Source organism: Carassius auratus, chromosome 32, assembly GCF_003368295.1.
Source record: "Carassius auratus strain Wakin chromosome 32, ASM336829v1, whole genome shotgun sequence".
NCBI classification, from domain to species: domain Eukaryota; kingdom Metazoa; phylum Chordata; class Actinopteri; order Cypriniformes; family Cyprinidae; genus Carassius; species Carassius auratus.
This window is the reverse complement of record NC_039274.1, coordinates 9285433-9304402: the sequence shown is the minus strand read 5'-3', so window position 1 is coordinate 9304402 and position 18970 is coordinate 9285433. Positions and strand designations below refer to the sequence as shown.

The window sequence follows — 18970 nt, the reverse complement described above, 5'->3', positions numbered from 1 at the left end:
CTAACGTCTGTTAAGCAGAACATAAGTTTCTGTGAGAAAGGGGTCTGTCCACTGATCTTTTGAACTTATTCTCCCTTTCTTTCTTTCCTCCCAGCTTGTTTAGGCGCCTGTGTGTGTCCGTGTTGCCTGAGCATACTGTTTACTGTTGCTGTGAGTTATAAATACAGTTGCGTTTCGTGTCTTTTACAACTCTCCGGCTCGAACGAATCTTGGCTCATATACGGGTAAATACCACCTATTACTCATGTTACTTTCCAGCACATTTGTAGGACACATCCAAGCATAGCGCCTCGTCACTGCATAACAATTAGATGTCTGAGTGTTCGCGCTCTGATGGAATTTTACTGATAACAGACAACGGTCATACTTGGATTTCGTGACTTCCATTTCATTCTTCTATGTCAAGATAAAGGCGTACGGGGGGAAATAACGTTGTCATTTCTTTAAGTTGACAGCGTGCTTCAAGACTGACGAGGATACAGCTTTTTTATTTTCCTATAGTACACACATAACGAAGCTCAAAACTGTATTGCACAGATGTAAGTATTGTACTTAAAACCATGTTTTCCTCTGTTTGGCTTTCAATAGCTCAGCTTTGAAGCAGCAGCAACAAGTCTCCAGAGAACTTGGTCCTACTTGGCAGAAAAGAATATTGTGAAATGTGATCTTACCTGACTTGTCCCTCAGCTGGGAACTAGCCAGATTGAAATATGTCTTGAACTCTGCTGGCTTCGCGTAATGTTGACATATCACGCGCAATGCACGCACAGACCCGCGGAGGGGAAAAAAGTGCAGATTTGAGTCTTGGATGCGCAACTTTTCTTATGGTCATTTATTTCCATTCAGCGTATCGTGGTTGTAGTTGCTACTAAACTTGACCGCCTTCGCCTCTTTCAATCACGTAAGAGCACTAACGGCTTTTCTCTTGAGCGAGGGCACTGCGTAAATCTGTATAGGGGTTTTGGGTAAATCGCGACTGGTTGCTATTTGTCCTGTCGGCACAGTCACCAAGGTGTTAGAGTTTAAGCACGCGGATATTGCAAAGGGTTATTAGATTCACAAGTCACCCAAGTGGTGGGCGATCTTCTGAGCACGGCAGAAGTTCTCATATGATGACTTCAAACAAGACACATTACCTACCAGCATCTGTTGGAGTGTGTGGATATTAAGACACTTCTATCTCCAGGACAGCATAGGGGAACATGGTAAGTAGCATGAAAATACACTTAAAGGAATAATTACTACAAAAGGCATGGCTTATGTTTACACTGTAGGGTTGGTATGAAAAGAACAGATTTTTGATGTACGAGATATACGAGTTCCCTCGTGTTTATGGACCCTAACGCTGAAGGCTATACTTACAGGAGAGTTAAGGTTTGCTAACACGAATATAAAACTTTGTAATGCTTTTTTTTTTTTTTTTTTTTTAAGTGAATTGGAGCTAGAGAACAAAATCTGGGCAAACCAAACGCAGGCATATATACAGCCGTAGAATATACAATATAATTGGGTATTTGCCTTTGTTGTACTGTGTGCCATTCTGCGCTTTGATGCCTGTTGGGCTTTTAGTCATTATACTGAAAATCATATATACAAGTGCTTTCTCTGTAATCGAGAAAGCAACATGTGTAGATATGTTCATCTGCCCTGCAGGACAAAAGCAGAGCATCAACGAACTATTACTGTGTGATTTGGGGACTTGGGTTTCAAGCTTTTTGGGGGGACTCCGCTTTAAAGGGTAATAAGCAACTTTCCAGATAAGTGATTCTTTTGTTAAGAAAACGACCGGCCAACATGTGATCACATATTAACAGAACGGGCTTACCAAGGATATATCCACGTGACAAGGCGTGGGGAAGCAATAGAGTAAAGCAATATCAAGTGGCACTTAACGAAAGTATAGATTTTTGCCTCTAAGTAACCTTAGCTGTGCTATGATTTCAGCACTTTGGACAGAGGCACCGGAGTCGTTGAACGCTGCGGACTGAGTGACACGGAGTGAGTGGACATCGCCTTTTGTGTTTTGCAGTTCTTTTTCCAAAGCTAGGGAATTGGTTCACATTTTCCTTCTTTTTTTTCGCTTTCGGAGGGAGACCGGTGAAAAAAAAAAAAACAAAGAAACAAACGCGAGGAAAAGAACCAGTCGATAGTGGGGCTGCTTTGCGCTTGGAGTTTTGTCGCCACTTAGAGCATGTGAAAGTTGAAATGGTAGAGCTGCTGTAGTGTACGCGTACTTTGCAAGCTCCACTTGGTGCACAGCGTTAACTTTGGGAAATGCAAGTGTTGGTCTTGGAGATCTAACCACTGATAGTGGTTGTCAGCTCTTAAAAAGGTAAGACCTGCTTGTTTTATTCTCCACTTTACTAGCAGTCCCTCTTGGACAGATGTTTTACTTCTACATAGTGAAATGGCACCTCTTTACGCATTTTAACTTTGATTAGTGGTTACGGATGGATAAATGTGACGCTGTGAGGTACAGCTTTGGGAAAAGTGATGTAGAGAGAAGGCACTGAGTCATGAGGCAAATGTTAAACTTACATTATCATCTTACATTTTCCCTTTACTTTACTCTATGGTTTCAGACTGACTAAAGCCGAAAACCAAATGGTGACAAAGTTGTTTAAAATGAACAGCAACAGTTCTAGCACAAAATCATTGAAAAGGAATAATGTATTTATTTATGTCTCACAGTTCACCCCTATAGAGACGTTTCGCATTTAGCAGTAATTTTACATGTTTTATTTATACACACACAAAAATACGTAAATAATGCATGTTAGTGCGTAAACAGCTGACTTTCCGTCCTCATCATAACCAAATGCTTGCGGAATTCTTGTTGTCTTAAATGCGCAATTGTCTAACACACGCTTTCATTTGCTTTCTGGATAATAGGGCATATGTTTAATAAAACACACGACTCAGCACGAGCTTCCTCCTACTTATTGTCTTGCTGAAAACGAAATGAGCCTTTCTATCTATCTATCTATCTATCTATCTATCTATCTATCTATCTATCTATCTATCTATCTATCTATCTATCTATCTATCTGTAGCTGTCATTCTTTCTTATCCGCTATAAATGTTGTTTTCGTTAGCATGGAGGGATGATTTATTCGTTGAATCGATCCTAAAGTGGTGCAACCAGCCCTTATCAATGTAATCGCGTCTGTAGCATCTCCGCCTTTCGTCATCGTGGACATATTGCTAGTGTTTTTACTACGGACCGCTTCTCCGTTTCATTCATCCCGAGATTTCCACTCCTCTCCTCCAGCATCAGCCGCTCGTCTCGCTCCGCAGCGCACAGGTCTGTCTGTGCACGCCGGACAGTTGGGAACCACTTAGAGCTAAAAGCTTTCAGATAACAGATAACATATCATGTAAAAGTATTTTTTTTATTGCCTGGCCAGAAATAGCCCGTTGGTCAAAACAGTGTGTGTGAGTGTGCGTTTGTGTGTTCATATATAGGCTATATTAAAGTGAATAAGAATTTGGATAGGCGTGGTCAGATTTTGTTCAGACTGGGTTAGATGGAGCCACCGATAAGATTGCCTGATAAGGAAATGGCTGAGAGGGTGTCACGCGTGTTGTGGAGAAAGCTGGAGAAAAGCTGTGCAAGACTGAGGCGAAATTAGGACAGTCAGCGTTTTAAAGGAGACATTCGCTGATGATTTTATGACTTTTATGCCGACTAAGTTTAGGAATTCGTCTCAGTTTCTGAGAGGGATGAGCGGAGGATATTGGCTACTGTCTTGTTTTTTTCCCTTTGTATCCAAGAATCTGATTAAAGGGTGAAGCGACTGAAAGACAAACAGACAGATATGAAAGCCCACGGGCGCCTCGTCACTGCGTTAATCAAGAGTCTATCAGGCGGGAGACATTCAGCTTGTCATTTAGCTGCTTTTAAATGATCCTTGTGACTGTTTCTCTTTGTCCGGCAGCGTTAGCTTCTTTCAGCACTGCTAAATCGGTAATTTCTCTATTAAACATTTTTCCCTTATCATAATCGTACGAAATCTGTTTTCGCAAAAATAATGTATCGAACATCTGAATTTAAAAAGGCACAGCAGCGTATGTTTTCTCGGATTAGACCGAAAATAATAGCAGATGGTTTTATAACTAGATTTTATTAGTGCTGTTTTGTCAGTGTAATCTTCGTAATGCTCTTGTCAATTTCGGGAAAATATTATGAATATTATTGTTGACATGCAACAAAAAGGTCAAGGGCGCCGTTTTTTATCAGCAAATAGACAATTTCATGCACAATTGCAGCTGTGTTTTTCAACGAATTAATTCTTGTTTTTGCTAACAGATAATTCAGTGGTTAATGTCTAAATACTTATGCATCAAAATATGAAATATATATATTTTTTAGCTTTGTTTAAAGTGAAATGTTACTATTAAACGATTATTTGATTTTGATTGTATTACACCTATGACGGCTCAGAGTCTTTTTTTTTCATTTATTGAATGCATATTTTTTATTTATAAACAAAAGGGTATATATAATGTAATTTTAGTTCATAACACAGAGGGACAGAGATGTGGGCTGGTGGTGTGGGTGTGGGCATGCGGGGGGAGGGGGGTTGGAGGCGGATGCGGGGAGGGAGGGGGTTGCTGGGGGATGGCACGACACACTTTGTATGTACGGAAGGTTTTTTATAGAACTTTCTGCAATGTACGTCATCGGATCAGTCCATAAATGGGGTTGTGTTATCTAGCTGAGAATCTCCCTCTCCGCCCCCTCCCCTCGGCTCTCCGATCGCTGCAGAGTTAAGGGTGGGCGTCAATAACAAATATGAGCCTGGTGGGTTTCAGTTCAGACACCACATAATGCTATTGTGCCATTATATTTTTACTGTTTAATCCGCGTTTTCTTCATCCCTGTTTAACCACCGCGGATGATAAGGGGATATTTATTTATGAATTAAATATAAAAAAAATTGTTTTGTTTACGGAGAGCGGATTTCTTAATTAATTTTCATAGAGATGTACCGACTTATTGCGCCTGCTTCACTTGCGGGAGGAATTTATTATAGGCCTACTGAATATGCAGAATTCCTTTGGGAAATAAAAGCCTGTGCTCGTCACAAGTGCGAAATAGAAAATGACTTTTCCCCCTTTTTTTTCATTTACCCCACTATTTTGGGAACAATAGGCTATAGACTTTCAATTTTGCAAACAACAATAGTAATCGGCTAACTATGAAAAAATGCCAATAATCATCATCGCATTAAGATGAATCACAATTGCAATAAATTGCATAGCTTGATTTACTACGTGGTGCCAAAATCATATTTCCGAGGCGTTTAGTTGGTTATTCTGTGTTAATGAGACTATTTGGACAAGTCTAAAGACATTTAGTCAATTAGCACCTCCGATCGCTGGATATTCTGCGCAAAAAAAAAACACAAGAGGTTTGAGGAATTGGGCGCGCGCTCAAGCAGGAGCGTGACTTGCGGTGCTCTAGCGCAAAGTGCTCATTCTGCTCGAGGTCGTGTGATATCTACACTTCATTGTGTAATTCCTCCATAATCTACTTGTAAACGACGCTAGATATGCATGTTCTTCTGTAATATTTTTGATAAGAACTTTCTTTGCTTTAGGGTGTTGTGACCCCAGTGTATTTACATTTGCTGTTTCACATTCAGGGTGTTTGTGTGTCTGTGAATGTATGTATGGAATATATGTTATTGATCTCCAGCATTCTAATTGAACAGTTTGACGGGGTCTGTATGATGGGATTTGCTACTTGTTTCCACCCACCTGTATGCTTTATATAAAATGGAGTGGCATTTGCCTCTCTGTATGTGTAAAGCTACAGAGCAGCATTAGTGCTCATGCCTGGCAACTAAGGCTCCGCCGAGGAATCCTGTAGCTATTCACCAACGTCAATGCTTGGGTATGTATACGCAGGACTTCTCTAACATGTTTGCAATTTGCCTCTGTGAATGTTGGTTAAGAATGGCATCCGGACTGTGTTTGTGTTTGAGCATGACTTTGATAGACTTGCTGCTATTTCTAAGGGCTCAAGGTTGTTGAACAATGCAAACTTTTTTCCCCCCACATTTCAATGTTTAACATTTCTTAGAAGTCATTTAGACTTCAGTTTCTCTCAGAATGCTTTGTAGATCAGTGATTTTCATTCTTTGTGGACACTTGAGTTCGTAATTTCTTAATCTTAATCTCGAAATCTTCATTTGTTACAATGTATGAGAAAATCAGTGCAATTTTTAGCTTACGACCATCACTCAGATCATTTTAATGAAACATGTCATGTTTGTTTATAGTGTTTGTTTTCACATGCATTCAGTTTTTTTTCCCCACAGTATATAAATGTATCCATATTTGAAATTAATATACAAAAAATGCATTATAACCACAAAAGACAGGCTAAAATAGTGCATGACAAGAATTGTCTACCTAATTATGTAAATATACTCACCCCTGACACATAAGGGTTTGTTGGGCAAGCAAAAGGCTAGATTACCAGAGGATGTGTGTACAAAGGGATAAAGTGCAGCAGAGGGCTTATACCCCACAGATACATTACCAGTGTAGCTGGTGTATGCTGCAAAGGATAGATTACAGTTACGTGGATTGTATAGCTCATTGTGTCTATGTGCTAAAGTGGATATCTAAGTGTGTAGTCCTATATTGTAGCTGCTATAAGTCAAGACTTTGAGATTTGTATCTTACACGGCTGGCCACTGTTGGCCATTATTGGCTCTTTAGTGATACCAGGGACCTGTTACATCTTGATATTGGAGAGATGAGCTGGAGAGATGAGATGAGTCTCAGATGAGCGACAGTGATGTGAGTCACACAAAGCACTGCCCAGACTCCCTTCCCTAAAGACAGCGAACCAAAGAAACAGAGAGAGGCACCTAGGAATGGGCAAACTTAAGTTCCACAAAGTGACTCACTCATTTCAATGCAATGACAAAATGGAAAGACTGGACCCACTTGAGTGAGTGTACATATGCAAACGCACGCTGCACATTACAGACTAAACAACACTAAATCATTTACGTTAACTCAGTGTTTTCAAAGTATAATCTGGGTGATTTACATGTTTTATCATTCATATTTTTGTTGACAGCTGGCTTGTGTGGGAAATGTTTGTAAAGACTTGGCTACACTCTTAAAAATAAAGATACCAAAAGGGGGTTTTGCAGCAGTGCCAAGATCCATTTGGGTCCCCCAAAGAACATTTAATAATAGTTATCGGAAGGAACCTTTTTTTTCTTGGTGTGAAGAACATTTTATATAATCTAAAACCTTTTCCACTATAAATAATTATTTTGTGGGTTTGTGAAATGGGAAGGTTCCATGGATGGTAAACGCTATTCACGGAACCATAGATAACAATAAAGAACCTTTTTTTTTTTCTGTTTGAAATCTGGTGCCATGCTGAAACGCATTTTTGTGATTTATTTGTGTTTTTCATTGCAACATCAGTAGTCAGAAATGACATTGTTAAATCCCTGTGTAAATGTGCTCTGTGACAGCACAGTGATGTGTTTGATAAATGTTGTAAACTGACTTTATTGGCCTGTCACACTAGGAGCTGGACTAGTTTTCTCATTTTCTCATTCTCTAGTTTTCTAGCACTGGCCCAAAGCTCTTTTTTTCTCTCTCTCAGTGACTCAAAAAGCCATCACCTCTGTATTTACAGCTAGTTTTGACACCCTGAAAGTTTTGTTATCTTGCCCTGGAGTAGCAGAAACTATTTCACCATTTCAGGTTTGTAAAGGACACAGATCTCCTCCATGCTGGACGATGTTCAGAGAGATGTTCAGTCATTAAGCGACAAAAGGCAACTTCAAAATCTTATTTTTGCCAATGTGTGGAAGACCTGGTCTGTCAGCTCCAGGATGGAATGTGCTACGCTGGGTCAAGACAGAACACAAGACAACAGATGGCGGGTTTTTGAGAAAGCTGAGGTGACGTCATTAGCGACCCGACCTATTGGATAGAGACACGGCCATCGCTTCTGACGCCGCTCCGACTTTCTCAACATTCAACACTTTGAGCACACCGATCCTGATGGTCAAGTTTCAGCAAATGTTTCAGCTCTAATGTCCAGACTGTATGTTTGTCATCATTTTAATGGACCCTAAAGATTCCACAAAGTTGCAGCAAATGAAAGTCAAGGTCTTCCCACAGTTCATCTCTTGCTGTATTCTCATTAGCCCATATGTCCACTTTGTGGTATTTTAGTTCTGTCTGTGGTGCTGGTGTCAACTTTGTGCTGTATGTGCAGTTCTGAATGAGATCCATGTTGTTTTTGTGCTCCTAATGAGAAGCAGAGTGATTTATTTATGGATTACCTAGCTGGAACAGCCCTAATGCGCAGTGTGAGAGCGTACATGAGTGTGTGTGCGAGTGCGTGTGTGCATTTTACCTCTCTTGGAGTCATGTCGCTCAGTAATTGCTGATGCAACTCTTTGTCATCCAGGGTTTGCCCTCTCCTCCTGTGAACCTATGGGATGAATTATATTCAACTTGGCTTGTCCCTATAGGAGAGAGGAAGGGGCTGTAAGCAAGAGTAGTTCCAAATGAGTGAAGGGGAAAGTATATTTGTGAAAGTATGTGAGTTAAGTAGTGCAAAAATATAGAGGAAGATAAGGAGAGAATAGAGGGAGAGTGTGTGTGTGTGTGTGTGTGTGTGTGAGAGAGAGAGAGAGAGAGAGAGAGAGAGAGGAGGCAGGTGTTAGCATCCACTCCCATGCTGGGAACAGCTAGGTTGAAACTGCTCCACCTCATTATCTTATGCAGAGAATAATCATCATCATCATTATACACCAAACTCATCAATATAAATATTGCATTGGACGAGATCCAAAAGCACTTGGAGCTTTAGAGTCCTGGTGAAAGTATGGGGCTAATGATGTGGTGTATAGCATGGGGTGAAAGAACAAGGATTAATTCTCCTAAACTCCTCCTGGAAGGTCATGTTTGATACGACATAGTATAAATGGTAAAGTTGCAGCAGAAGAGCAAAATTATATCACTGTTTCTATTAGTTTAAATGTCTTTGACCACTTATCTTACAAATATCAAACAAACCACTCCCATTACTGAAGGAATATAACTGACACTGGAAGAACAATGAATAGTTTTAAAAGCAATGAACCAACATCTGGCAAATAAGCTCCTTTGGCAGACAGAGGGTCTCAAGCTGACAATAGTTTAAAATATCAAATACGGAGAGGGCCAGGGAATAATAGGTCCTTGATGTGGTGGGGGCAAGGAGTGAGTTCTTTACTTTGAAGATACCTTTGTGGAGTCACAATTGCAAATATCAATTTCAGCAGATAATCTTTTGTCTTGCCACAAAAAGGTGTTTCATTAACCTAACGGCTGCCCATTAGGAAGCTGTTGCAGCCTTTAGTAGCTGCAAAGCCAAAGAATTTAAAGTTGAATAAACTATGGAGATCTAGATGGCAAAAGCAATAACTTAAAACCATAAATTATCTTTTGAACTGAGAACTGCAAAGGTAATAACTTAAACCCATAAATTATTATTTTACCGGTTGTACAGAAGAAGCTTTGATCATGAAACTAAACAGATTTCAGTAGCCTAATGTAATTTCTCGTGTCTAAATAGTCAACGAAGATGAAACCTGAAACAATACTGAAAACTATCAAAAGCCCACACTGACTCATTATTAATCAGTTGAAGGAGCACTTAAGATGCGATGACTTAAAACCCATTTTCAGACTCAATATATCCAGGAATTTAAAAGGTTTCTCTCATATGTTGACCATTCGGCTCACGGTAAACGCCATATACATACTTTCCGGTTATTCATAAGTGTCTCACTCGGTTGGCGCTCGGTCGCGCTCGCGCTGGAGTCACATGTTGCAACGTCACGGCAGGAGCAAGTTAGTTACTGTAGTCGCGAGGAATGAAGCCGTCATTTCAAGCTGGAGAGCTCTCTCAATGCGCACTACACAGCGAGCGCTCACCATGCCATCCAACTGCTTCAACCCAACTCCAAAGGATCCGCTCAGTCATGGGAGTCCATTACCTCAACCATGCAATTTCCACCATCAATAATTTAATCTATTTGCTCAAAAGCTGAAGAGGCAACTTGCAGCTGCTGCTTGGACAAGAGCGGGCGAATATCATCGCAAAATAGTTACGCGGAGGGCTTATCCAAAACATCCCAGATGACACTGTCCTACTGAATGGTCTCCTTTACGACTGGACAGAAAAGGTTGGTTTTTGCTAGGAATATAGTGATTAGACTGCTGCAGGTTTTGTATTAACTGTGCCTGAAATGAGAAGGGGAGTTAAGAAAGTAATCAAGTGTTGGATCGTGCAGCGGCAACATGACACGCTATCCTCACCTTCATTAATAAGAGACGGCGTTATTATCTTGATCGAATTTCTGATAGGGGTCAGTAGAACCCCAAAAAAGTTGTTTTGGGTCATTATACAGCGCACTTAGCTGTTTGTTCTTGTCGCTTTTATGTGTTCAGCTGTTTAATGGTTAGTTTGATGATGGGAAGGATGTGGATATTTTATTGATGTGTGCATTTTGTACGTATTAATGGCGTAAAAGTTTTACCAAACGCCATATAACAACATATTTATTCACAAAGACAGACTGCTTATACAGTTTCGGCGAAAACTATGTGTTCAGAGAATAAACGCGTTTCGTGAATTCAGTGAGACTTGCAGAACATGTAACTTGAGATCGTCGTTTAGGTTTACCGTGGAGAGTCTAGCCTTCTCCTGGAACAGATAAACTCCCAGAGCGAAGATAAAGTTTTCCAATTAAAAACGAACAGGTAGGCTAAATTATAGTTCTGGGCCGCTTTTCGATGCTCACCGGTCAAAACTGCTTAAACTAAATCATGCTGCTAGTTTATTTTCCCAAAATCGCAATTGAGTTTGTTGAAATGCTGTTAACATTTATATAATGACCAGCATGTCATATAATAGCCTACATTAAATATATAAAAACAAATTTATTTAAGATGAAAAGATGATGTTGGCTGCAGCAAAGAAAACAGGCCTATTCATTCTTATTAATCTCCCTTTTCTCTGTGTAAACTTGTTTATTTCTCAGAAAGAAAAAATATATTTATTTCTACTGGTCTATCTCTGCCTGCCTTCACTTCAAATGCGCTTTATGTAGACGAATGCGCCATCTAGTGCAAAAGTGTTGTTAAGCCTGTTAACGAGGAAAGGATGGATTGTGAGGATGCTTCTTTTTAAAGACAATCGTCTGTCTCTCAGACACCAGAATTCTAGTTTAGAAAATCTAATATGACGTTTATACTAACGTTAGCTGTAATGGCATAGTCCTATTCCCGCACCATCGCGTCTTGAGAAGGTTTTTTGATAGCTACCCGCAGGATGTTTCAAAGTCCTTAGAAAGTTCCTGAAAAAAAAAAAAAAAACTCAATCTCTACTAACATATAGAGTGGCAAATCTTAGTCCAGTTTGTTTTTTCTGTTACGAGAAAAAAAAGAAACTTAGGCGTACACATAAATTATTATCTTAAGTACTATTGTAGTATAAAGCGATATATATAGGCATAATGGAAAGGTCACTTGACTGGACTTCTGCCTTTCAGCAATGGGCATATTTTACAATCCCGAACAAGTGAGCGACTTCTACAATGACTTTCAGTGGGGTCGTCTGTTTTGTATGATTGTTTTAAAGGATTTTTAAACTGCGATGTTGATGATAATTGTACATAGCCTAATTGTACGGATACTTCTCTGGGTGTAATCTGTCGAGTTTCGTTTTACGCAATTTGCCACTAGTTTGCCAAACATCAATTATCTAAGACTTTTTAAACAAAACATTTATTATGATAGGCTATACTGTGATTATGTTAATCTGTAATGAAGTGACCGCCCGATACTGATCATACTGCGCGTGCGCAGTTTACTGTTGTTATGGTTGCCTTCCCATCTGGGGTGTATTCCAGTAAGCAGGGTTTACTTACCTTGAACTAGAACCTGAACTCTCGGTTGGTTAACCACAAGGCTTGCTTACTCGAGTTATGTGGTTCCAATAAACGCGTCTGGGAGTAAGTTCATTCAACTCAGAGTATGTTCCTGGTAAAGACTCGAGACATTCTCATAAGAGCGACGAGTCACTATAGAAACGGACGCTTAGAAAAAGCGCGGCAAGATGTTTCTTTCTTCTTCTTCTGTTCATTAGTTGTTTACATGCTTAGTGCATATCGCCACCTAACTGATGGCTGTACAATCATTTTAATTTTTTTTCCATTTAATCCTTAATCCTTCAGAATGTGATTTATATTGTTTGTTTCATGCCAATTATGTATTAAGTCATGTCAGAAATGTATTTTGATTTAGAATTTAGACATTATAGAAAATGCCGCTCCATATAACATGTAATAAATTTAAATAAATAAATATATATAAGTTAAACAATCTTGTTATAGTGTTTTATAATTTATACAGATAGCTCTTATAAATGGAAATAAAATAAATAATCATATTAGAATAATATATTACCTTATTTATTACTTATATTAGCGCTCCCTCATTAACATATCATATATATATATATATATATATATAATGTTGTGCGCTATCTGAAGGCTCGCTGAAGTGAACTAACCCTGCAACATAACCTGCTCCGGAGCAGGTTAAGTTCAGAGTGTGAGTTGCTATGACAACTAAAATATCCTGAAAATTACCTCCGTTTTTGGAACCGAAAGTTGAGGTTATCCACTTACTTACTCTTAAACATACCCGGGTATGTCACATAACCTGCTTTCTGGAATACCCCCCTGTTCCGTCTGATATTTGACAACAGGTAAAAATACACATGCCAACTTATTTAAAATCTCACTTTTATAATTGGTTTTGAAAATAATAATAATAATAATTCTAACAATAATAAAGCCCCTTTGAAACGTATATAAATATGTTGGGTATGTTGGTAAATATGGTAAAAAATTAAATAAGGCCCAACACCCCCATCACATGTGACCTACACTTACTCTAAACAGTTTCAGTCTCTCCTTTTAGTGTTTTCAGCAGTATACTGATACAGATTTCTGTAATGTTGAGAGTTTGCATTAATTTACCTTTCTCAAAATGCAGTTTTGTTAAAGATAATGGGGATTTTTGTGTTAATTAGAGCTATCCTTTCATTAAATCAAGTATATTTGGGTGTTCATCACTCTTATTGCTTTATTAGGCCTACATTGCACCTTTAACATTATTTTTTGGTTAGACAAGTTTGAGGTCTTGAACTCAATAAAAGAGCATCAACTTAACCTCTTGAAAACCCTTACATTTGACAACACAGATTTCCCCATATGAATAGAGAGTGTTCTTTACCGATGTCTTTTGTTGTGTTACCACTAATGACAGATTGTAACTATTATAGATTCTGTGTCCTCAAAGTCAGAATAATAATTAACAGCTGAGACACCTGTGTGAGTTTAGGTGATGCACACTACAGTGTTCTTGTCATTAAAACTAGAAAACCAAAGCAATCTAAAATCTTTATCATGCTACAAACATTTCCCCAACCTTTTGTGTTCTTTTTTCAGATATATAATCATGCACTGTTAAATATCTTTGTCCTTAAAGAGTGAATGCCTTTTTCATGTTCCTTTAGAGTGTTAAGACTAACAGAAAAGTATCTCTTACCACAATTCTTTTAAGTTGGAAAAACCTTGTTCTTCTGTCAAGAGTGGTTTTGGTTCTTAATCCCTCCATGACATGAATATTTAAGCAAATACAGTTGTGGGGGGATCAAGATCATGCAGACCAATCTATCCTGTCCTACCTGCCCCTTTTCCAAACAATCAAGCAGGTGCATGTGGTCTTTTTGCCAAAACCGTAGAGCTGCCACTCATGGCCAATTAAAGTACAATCATGTTTTATAGTGAAAGGCGTTTGAACGTGCTCCTACCAAGCCCCGACCATATGGATCAAATACAGCTGTGTGGATTAAGTATTACACCAAGCCTTCAGCACCTTACTTTGTAGAGAGCTTGAAAGATCACTGAAGGCTGGATGGTTTCTCATGTGAGAGGTTTGATTGATGGAAACCTTGTTTGTTGGTTATTCAATGCCTTATAATGAATCTGACTTCAAAGGTCTAACAAATGGGGCACGGAAAGCATGAATTAACAGCTTTGTTCACATGACAGTTGAACGGATTATTTCGGCATCGACCATGAAAGTCCTCTTCTTTATTTTAGACATTTAAACACACCTGAAACCATGAAGATATTCTGTTTTTTCAACCGCATTACCACTCACTTTCTTTGACCCGTAAAAACACCTGTACCGCCTTGTGTACACAAACACAACTCGTGTTTGCACATCATACCATATGATGACAGGATATTGATATCGCATTATAATGTGCAGCTCAAACACATGCATATTAAAAGCAAAACAAACATGTCCGTCAAGGTAATCTTGTCTCCCCTCGCTGCTTTGAATGAGACAGAAGGTCTCAGTAATTGCCAACTCAGTCCCAGAGCAATAAAGTGATTCATCGTCTAGATTACGTTTTAACAGGAAGTTGATTGAGAGCATAATCCATAGTGATTCTCTTGATGGAAACAGGAAATAGCAGAGTTAGAAATAAAATTGCTTGTTGTTCCTGGTGAGAAGGGACCCCAGAGAAAAATGGAAAGCAATTGCGAGCTGATGGGTGGCACTGGCCCCTAGCACCACTCCTTCTAGCCCCACTGCCCTTTTCCTCTCATCCCCCTTTGAGAGCAGAGAGAGACGTCATTAGGGTTGTTGTGCTCTTGGCCTCCACCCCCTGCCACACAACTACACACCGGTGCTCTAGTCTAATTAGGAGGGAAAGATACAATTCAGACAGCACTGTGCGCCAAAGTTCAGCAGTCAACAATAACTGACCTTTGCCCTTGCACATGATACCTCGAGTCGTGTAACTCTAATATATTTAAGGTTATGTATAACCAGTAGGATTTGGATGAGAAATGGCTTTAGTACTCCACCTGCTGTCAGGGAGGGCAACAGAGGGGATTGAAGTGTCAGCATGATTGATGCTGGTATTTCATTCAGAAGCCTCTGCAATATATATAAATACTTCTCTCATTAGGGAGACGACAGATGTTTGCTAATTGGGATCATCCTGAAACTGGGGCGGTTACTGAGCTATGCGACTCTGTGTGTGCGTAGACCCACGTTAAGGTTGTCTTGAGAGTAGGAAGGCTGACAATAATGCATCCGTCCTCACAGGCACGACACATCTGGAGGAATGAAATAAGACAGAATCACTGAATAATCCTCAGGCAGACACTTTAAATTCCGCTCTATATTCAGCAAAGGTAATTGCTGACGATGTAAGAAGCTTTTCCTGTTATGGGGAAAGCTGACTGACTGAAGTATCTTTTGACGCATGCAGAAGCAGCTTGTACACACATTTTGCGCGTTGCCTGATTTGATTAAGATTGATCTGTCCTCCACAGCTGTATCCTCGGCTCTTGGTTTTTCCATGCTTGTTTTTGACCATTTGAGAGGAGATGCTCCCACCCCATCCCCCTAGCCAAACACACACATACATGGTGGTGCACACACACGCTCACACACAACCCTCGTGGACTGCGACGTCACTGAGCGAGGGGACTTTGAGCTCATTAAGTAGAGGGCTGTGATATTCTGAATCGAGACTGTGGGACTCCCAACTGGCCTATTTATAGAAAGCACATCTCCATGGCAGTCATCGCTGCGCTAGCAAATCGCAGCCGTGGCCCCAGACACCAATTAAGAATGAAACAAATGCCTTTTAGACAGGGCGTGTCCCTCCTTCTGTCCTACCGGCCCGTGCTGCCTTCTGCTCTGGGAGCGGATCCTCCCTCTGCCTCTTCCTGAGGCTGCGTGGGGCATCAGGAGGACAGCACACAGAGAACTGGCGAAGGCTTGCTGCGGTGCTGGATATTTTTAAAATGCACCCCTCCTCCACCCCCCTTTCCCCACGCCTACCTCTCCCCTTCTCATCAGAAAAGTGAGAGTAATGGGTATTTTTTGTTGTTGTGTATGCATGTTGCCCTGTCTGTCCGTATGCGCTGGGATGCCGTTGGATGCAATGAATTGCAGTGACTCATAGAGGGACTTCAGAGAGGTAAGAGAAAGCTGCAGAGAGGAAGGGAGAGAGGAGGAATCAAATAGGTTCACGGTTTCCTGGAATCTTCATTTAGTTGCATTGTTTTTGTAGTGAGGAAAAATTTAATTGACTGGCAGTTTGTGTGTAGGTATGAATGAGTGAATGAATGACTGGCGTCTTTTTCAAGTCTTTCTACCTTTCTTCGTCTCGATGTATCTTTCTCTGATTTCAAAATCATTCTCTGCAGTTTTACTGTCTTTCCTTATCTCTCTGTCTGCTTCAGTTTTTTACTCTCTTAGTGAGAAAGATACTCATCACCCAAGTGTGTGGGTACCTTCTTCCAAATGAATCCTGCACAGCTGATTCCAGAGAAGTTTAGATGTATTTATAAATTTTGGAAGTATATAACTCGCGTATAACTCAAATATTCTAAAAAGAAATTAATTAAAATTAAAAATTAATTAAAGAAGAAAAAAATTAAAAGAAGATCATTTTATGATTTTAGTAGTAACCACTATATATTATTTTAATAGTATCAAAATGTTAAATAAAATGATATTGAATTACTCATGAAAAACCTTGATGATAGGAGCTGTTCAATGATTTTTTACATGTCACCTACATCTGTTCCGTCTGATACTCACACAAGCAGTTTACGCACCTCTAAGGGAACAGAGGAGGCAAGGGAGTATGAGAGTGGGAAGGAGAAAGGGAAGGGGAAGAGAGAGACAGAGGAGAGTGTGAGCAGTTCTCTCGTGTCCTCTTAATGATACTCCAGGGTCTCTGAATTTAGCCCGCTGTATTTGCTGGTGGGGGGAAGGGGGGCACAAACGTGCAGGTGTGTGTACAGGGACAGAGAAAGCACGCAGTGTTAGTTGTGCTCCCGCGAGCTGGTTACTAAAAAGAATGAAACAAAGAAATAACAATTTGTCACGTTTTGTTTGAGTCGTACTTTCTATCACATTATAGAAACGATTTGCAAATTTCATTTGGCACAGTAATACAATGCCATTAAAGGTGTTTAATGTAATGTTTATTGCATCATGGTGAATGGAAATGGTTGCTTTACGTTGTGTTTCTCTTCTTCCCTGTCTTTTGCTCACTCCCCCTTCCCTCTCGTCTTTCCCCTTTTGCTGTCTCCAGTTCCAACAGGTTAGAAGAGTGATGACCATCCTGTTCGTTACTATGGTTATTTCATACTTCAGTTGCATGAGAGCTGCGCCCATGAGAGAGATCCCGGGCGTGCAGGGGGGCCACCGGGCCGAGGGCTACCTGGGCGCTGCTGCCGCCGCTGCCATCACCTCGGGCAGCCGAGGCCACGGGACTCCACAGAGTGGGGGCGCGCTGCCCTCGTTCGCAGACACTTTCGAGCAGGTGATTGAGGAGTTGCTTGAAGTGGAAGGAGAAGCGACGCAGCAACTGGACCCCGGGGCCGACCAGGGCCAAGGAGGGGGTGGTCCCGCAGCCATGGCTGACTCGAAGGACGTTGACATGTACGCCTCGCGGGTGATGATCAGCAACCAAGTGCCTTTGGAGCCGCCGTTACTCTTTCTCTTGGAGGAATACAAAAACTACCTGGACGCCGCCAACATGTCGATGCGCGTGCGACGGCACTCGGACCCCGCACGGCGAGGGGAGCTCAGCGTTTGTGACAGTATTAGCCAGTGGGTGACGGCCCTGGACAAAAAGACAGCCATAGACATGTCGGGCCAGACGGTCACCGTCCTGGAGAAGGTCCCCGTGACTAACGGTCAGCTGAAGCAATACTTTTACGAGACCAAATGCAACCCTTTAGGGTACACAAAGGAGGGCTGCCGAGGAATAGACAAGCGGCACTATAACTCGCAATGCCGGACAACCCAGTCTTACGTGCGAGCCCTTACCATGGATAGCAAAAGGAAGATCGGCTGGCGGTTTATACGGATAGACACTTCGTGTGTATGCACATTGACCATTAAGAGGGGCAGATAGTGTACACAATGTATAGATTTTATTGAGAGTTCTAAAAAAGAGAGAGAAAAAAGAAAATATCTATTTGTATATATACATAACAGGGTAAATTATTCCGTCAGATGAAAATTTTATGGACTGCATGTAAAAAAGATGAAGTTTATACAGTAAAAGTGATACTACAGTCTATTTATTGAACATATTCATGATCTTGTAAACAATTAAAAAAAGATCTGATCAGTCATTTGCGCCCAGTTCAAATTACTATATCACATTCCTCAAGACATTGTGTTTTTTACGTTGCCAAGATTTTGAGAGATGAGGAGAGGAGGGGGTGAGGAAGAATTACATTCAAGAAAAAAAAAAAAAAACTAAACAATAAAAAAAATTGCATGCTGCTTCAATTGTGAATTGAGACACTGTCCACTTTGGGAAAACAAGGAAACGATTTCCGACCAAAACATTCCGTTTACATTCTCAACCGTAACAGGATTTCCTCCTCTCAGTACTCTGTCTGTTTACTATCCTCAACTTCTCAAGTTAATGTTGGAAATACATACTATGTCAAGGTGCTGTTGTCAAAGCTTTGCTGTTTATTTTTTTATCCCCACGAGATGAAAAGAGATATATATAAAATATATATAAAATTTATTCATTGACATGTGTTCTGGATTAATATAATTCATTTTGTATGTTGTGAAGTTGTTTGCAATATTAAATTGAAATATTTGAAGAAATAAAATTACTCTAGGCAACTGAAAAACAAACCCAATGTCAATAAAGTTTGAGCTCTCCCTTTGCAGGTCTAAATTTGGCACAAACTTTGGAGAGAACATCTTCTCTCACAGCGAACATACATTGGATCCTACATTCAAATAATTTCAAAAGGGATAGAGATCCATTTAAGTACCGCCCATTCTC

At 40.2% G+C, this 18970-nt stretch overlaps 1 protein-coding gene across 5 annotated transcripts; it reads left to right on the top strand.

Moving 5' to 3' along the window:
* The first annotated feature begins 333 nt into the window (after window positions 1-333).
* Window positions 334-18492, top strand: LOC113051551 (brain-derived neurotrophic factor-like). Of its 5 annotated transcripts, none has more exons than XM_026215417.1 (2): window positions 334-539; window positions 17243-18492. In XM_026215417.1, exon 2 carries the CDS (start codon window positions 17264-17266, stop codon window positions 18068-18070), a length of 807 nt encoding a protein of 268 aa, XP_026071202.1. In that variant the 5' UTR covers window positions 334-539; window positions 17243-17263; the 3' UTR covers window positions 18071-18492. The 5 variants fall into 5 exon arrangements, with proteins under 5 accessions (XP_026071202.1, XP_026071198.1, XP_026071201.1 ...); XM_026215413.1 differs by lacking the exon at window positions 334-539 and adding an exon at window positions 882-1205; XM_026215416.1 differs by lacking the exon at window positions 334-539 and adding an exon at window positions 1977-2332.
* Window positions 18493-18970: the final 478 nt, after the last annotated feature.